We start from the raw sequence: 5,126 nt of genomic DNA on the forward strand, positions 1-5,126 counted from the left end.
CATGTGAGCCCAAAATCCAAACAGGAGAAAGGAGAAGGGATTGCAGTATGTTCATCCCCCAGGGAATGATTTCTCTCTGTCTCTCTCTCTGTCTTTCTGGTGAAGCACACGCCCTATAGCAAAAAAAAAAAAAAAAAAAAAAAAAAAAAAAAAAAAAACACCCCCAAAAAAAAAAAAAAAAAAAAAAGATGGCTGAACAAATAAAATTAAATTTAAAAAAATTTAAAAAAAAATAAAAACCAATTGCACTCTAATGTCTCCAAGTAGAGTCAATATATCATGTTGTGTCTCAGAAAGTAGAATTAGTCATACAATTGAAAAGACTTGAGAAATCATGTAGTCTATCTCGGCTGTTTTTTCTTTATTTTGGAGAAGTTTTTGCTATAGGGCGTGTGAGCTCTCCAGAAAGACAGAGAGAGAGAAACACAGAGACAGAGAGACAGAAAGTGAGAAATCGCCCCCTGTGGGGGGGGATGGCCACGCCGCAATCCCTTCTCCTCCGTTCTCCTCTTGGGATCCTGGGCACGCATACACATGCACCCGGCGTGAGTTTAAACCACCGAGTCCAGGACTCAAACCGCGGTCGACTTTGTGGGAGTCCAGTGACCTAGCCATTATGCCAACTGCTGGTCCCTCTAATCTACACTTTCTATTATGAACCTTAAGCTTATCTTTTTGTTATTTCATTATAGTGTATTTCTCAATATCACTAACACCATCATCACAGTAGTGTAACACAGAAATCAGTATAAACAGTAGCAAGACCAGACTGCCAGAGTTCAATACTAGTTCTTTCATTAGCTATCTGATAAGCTTGGGCAAGTTACTCTGTTTCTCTGTGCCACAGTTGCCTGATCTGCAAAACGTAGGTAGTAACATTACCTACTCAGTCAATTTGCTGTGAAGATTTAATAAGTTAGTTCACATAAAATACTTGGAGCATTAAATGACTTATATCTCATAAAAAACTAAGAGAAGTATCTAAGCAGTCAATAAATATAATAATATTATATACATACATATGGAGAAATGTATTAGTTATCTATGCTGCATAACAAATCTCTCCAAAACTTTACAACTTAAAACAATAAACATTGGGGGGACCAGCAGGTGGCATGGTGGTTAAGGCACTGGACACTCCCACATGGCTGACCACGGTTTGAGTCCCAGATCCAGTGGCTTGCTTTCTCACTTTCCCTCTCTCTCTCTTTCTCTGTGTCTCTCTTTGGTCAAATTTAAAAATAAGTGAATAGATAAACAAAATTAAATAAATATTAAAAAAATAAATAAACAGACATTGGGACCAGCAGGTGGCATGTGGTTAAGGGTGCTGGACTCCCACACGGCTGACTGCTGTTCAAGTTCTGCTTTCTCACTTTCTCTCTCTCTCTCTCTCTGGTCAAATTAAAATAAATAAATTAAATTATATCAAAAATAATTCTTTAAAAAATAAACATTTGTTATCTCACAGTTTCTGTGGTCCAGGAATTTGGGAGCAGCTTAGCTGGGGAATCAAGATGTCACTTGAGGCTGTAATCATCTGGAGGCTTGAGTGATGCTAGATCTATTATCAAGATGGTTCAATGGCATGGTTGTTACCAGGAGACCTCTGGTCCTTGCTGGATGTTGCAGAGGCCTCACTTCCTCACTGCCTGGACCTTTACATAGGGCTGCCTGAAGGTCTGGCTTCCCTCAGAGTGAATGAGCCAAGAGAGAATAAAGAATATAATGCCTTTTATGACCTACCCTCGGAAGTCACAATCTATCATTTCTGCCACATTCTAGTCATCAGAAACAAGTACACCACAAGCTCAAAGGAGGGGAATCAAGCTCCACTTCCTGAAAGGAAAATTATCGAAGATGTTGGACATATTTTAAAATGACCACGAAGGGTCATTCCTTCTTCTTTTTTTTTTTACATATCTCTGATTTCAAGAGAGAATCCTTAGATTCCTCTCATTCTGTTAGTTTAAAGAGTAGAAATGAAAGGAAATGTTCAGTTCAACATTCAGATGAAAGAAAAGAGGATGTAGAGTCGATTATCTAGAGAAAATCATCAATAGTAGCAAATTTGCTATAAATAAAATGCTATATTACATTCTTACATAATCCAGCTCAAAAAAGACTCCAAAGGATTGCCCAGGGCTGTATTAAAAGGGATTTAGAATATTAACTAATACGCCAAAGCATATCTCAGTAAAGTAGATGGTCTGGCTATAATCTGTGATGAATTTTCCCACCCTAGGCTTCTTCTCTTTCAATTATTTAGATGTAGATAGAATCATGATAAAATAGTCATTTCTCAAATATTTGAGCTCGGAGTATAAGAATTTAGTATCCCATAGTATTGTAACTGAAGGGAAAAACCAACATAAAATCTAATATAAAAATAAACTTAATATGATTTTGTTCACAGTTTAAGAATATGAAGTGTTTATAATCCTATAAAGCACAGTATGCATAATTCATAATCAGTTTTTCATAATTCATAATCATTTCTTCAAAAATGAGTATCTGGGCCAGCATGATGGAGCAGTAGCGATGCACTGCTCAGGGGACGTTGGATCCCACATGGCATGCCTGGTTTGAATCCCGGGTTGACTTGAAACATGCCAGGCACACCCACAAGTACTCGGGATCTGATGGGCTGGAGATCTGGAAGAAGGGGGTCTTGTTGTGACCCTCCCTGTGGAGGATAGTTCCCATGTACAGGCATACACTCTATCATGAATAAAGGAAAAAATATTGGGACCAGCAGTTAGCGTAATGGCTATGTCGCTGGACTCCCACATAGTCAACTGCGGTTCGAGCCCCGGACCCAGTGGCTTAAACTCACGGTGGGCACGTGTGCGGGTGTGCCCAAGATCCCGAGAGGAGAATGGAGGAAAAGGGATTGCAGCATGGCCATCCCCACCCCCCCGCCCCAGGGATGATTTCTCACTTTCTGTCTCTCTGTCTCTCTCTGGCTTTGTGGCAAGCGCACGCACCCTATAGCAAAAACCTCTCCAAAAAAAGAAAAAAAAAAAAGGAAAAAATATTTATTACTTTCAGGTAAACATGGATATTGTACATGGAAATAAAATTAGTTTTACCACTAACAAGCAGTGTAATAGTCTTCATTATCATAGTCCTTGATTGTAGTTTAGTGAGTTGTGCAAAAGCAAGGGAGAGAAAGAGAAGAAGGTACTTTCGATGGGTTGTCCCATGCTGCAATCAGCTGTCCCTGCCTCCCAGTGAGCCATGTTCACAAGTGTGTGCCACCACACTCAGCCTGTCCTGAGCCCAGGACTCCCAGCCTTGCACAGGGAAACCTTACCTCTTGTGCCTTGACGCTGGGCCTGTTTTATGGTAATATCCCATTACGTGAATATGCCACATTGATGTCTTCAGCTTTTTCACTGTAACATGTAAATCACAAATACATAAGAAACATGGATAAGTCATAAATATTTAAGACACACATAAAAATAAATATATACATTTATTTATATATTGTAATAAACACTATAAGAAAGTGAAGACATCTGTGTTTAAGAAAATGGAGAATATTTTGGGGACATTTTTAGAATTATTTTTTGTTTAATTTTATACATTGTCATTATTTTATAGTTTAGTTTTTAGAAGTTGACAAGAAAGAGACAGCAAGAGAGAAGGAAAGTGAGAAAGCAAGCCTCCAGGTCCAGGACTCAAACTGTGGTCAACCATGTGGGAGTCCAGCTGCCTTAACCACTATGCCACCTGGCAACCCCAGAGTTTTTTGTTTTAAGAATTATTTAATTTACTTATTTATTTTTCACATGGGTTTTGGCAGAGAAAGACAGAGGGAGAGTTAGAAAGCAAGCTGCCAGCTCCGGAATTCAAACCACAGTTGGCCATGTGGGAATTCCAGTGCCTTAACCACCATGCCACCTGCTGGCCCCGAAAATGATGTTTTATACAATAGTCCTGCTCCTCCCTCCTCAGGCTCTATCCTCTAAGATAACCTCTACTCTAGCTTTTCTTCTTTATGTTCTTTCTTTCTTTTTTTTTTTTTTATTTTATCAGAGTGCACGTGCTCTCAGGAGAGAGAAAGAGAGGAAAAGTGAGACTAAATCCCCTCTTGGAGAGTGACCATCCCCCAGTCTCTTCTCCATTTCCCCCTCCTTTCCAGATTTTGGGCATACATGCACACAGGTCCGGTGTGTTTTTCAAGACTCCAGGTCCTATATGCGAACCACGTAGTTGGTTATGTAGGTTCCAGCCACACTAACGTCCATGCAACAGGCTGGCCCATACAACTTCTTTTATTTTTGTCCCTAAAGACAGGGTCTTGCTATGTTGCCCAGATTGGGCTCGAACTCACAATCTTCCTGACTCGATCTCCCACTAGCTAGGATTATAGGCATGCAGTATTGTGCCTGGTCTCTAGTTGAACTTCTCATACCGCACACTCCGGCTGCCTCGTTCTTAATTTTATAGACATGGAATCATACACTAGTTAACTCTTTTGTGTCTGGCTTTTGATCAACATTATGTTTGTGAGACTCATCTACATGTTGTGTGTAGCAATATTTTCACTGCTTTAGAGTAATATCCTTTTACATGAGTGTGCCATTTTTTTAAAGTATTGAGGCATTAATTAAATTACTTATTCTTAGCCCCAAACACATACTTCTACTCTCAGCTTTGTGATGGGGAATCTGTGACCACGTTTCTCCTTTGCCAGTAGTGTTTCTTCTTGATTCTGCCAATTGGAGGCACTAGAGGGAGAATGGAAGCGTGGAGAAGGAAGAAGGGACGTTCTTCCCGTGAGCTTTTTATTCCTGTGCTGTTATCTCAGTATGGGCCTTTTACCCCTGTGGCAGCAATTGGTTCCAGTCTCAAGTTTTATGGAGCTCCTCAAACCAAACCTTCTTAGACGCACCATCAATGCCCCACCATACTCCCTCCCTATGTTTGGGTCCTGGCTCCATCCTCTGAGCTTCTGAGGTCTAATTACCCCAACTCTTCACTTTGTTTTTTGACCTAGAGGTGGGCACTAATTCCTACATTATTACTGTGTCACCTCAGCGTCCCCTTTACTTGTTCGACCAAACAATTCCTTGCATAACCTTGTTGTTGTTAAAGTAACTAGTCCAGGGCTGGCA

The 5,126-nt window shown here is 40.2% G+C and overlaps 1 protein-coding gene across 2 annotated transcripts in view; it reads right to left on the reverse strand.

The window, feature by feature from the left end:
* SRPK2 (SRSF protein kinase 2) overlaps positions 1 to 1,705 on the reverse strand; it is a 295,143-nt gene extending 293,438 nt beyond the window's left edge. Inside the window, exon 1 of one of the 2 annotated variants that reach the window (XM_027772121.1) lies at positions 1,470 to 1,705. In XM_027772121.1, coding sequence (XP_027627922.1) covers positions 1,470 to 1,540 — 71 coding nt within the window. In that variant the 5' untranslated portion in view covers positions 1,541 to 1,705. The remainder of the gene's footprint in view (positions 1 to 1,469) is intronic. The other variant, XM_027772123.1, reaches the window with a different exon arrangement.
* Between the last annotated feature and the right edge of the window lie 3,421 nt (positions 1,706 to 5,126).

The sequence above is a fragment of the Tupaia chinensis genome, unplaced genomic scaffold, assembly GCF_000334495.1.
Source record: "Tupaia chinensis unplaced genomic scaffold, TupChi_1.0 Scaffold000255_1, whole genome shotgun sequence".
Taxonomy (NCBI): domain Eukaryota; kingdom Metazoa; phylum Chordata; class Mammalia; order Scandentia; family Tupaiidae; genus Tupaia; species Tupaia belangeri.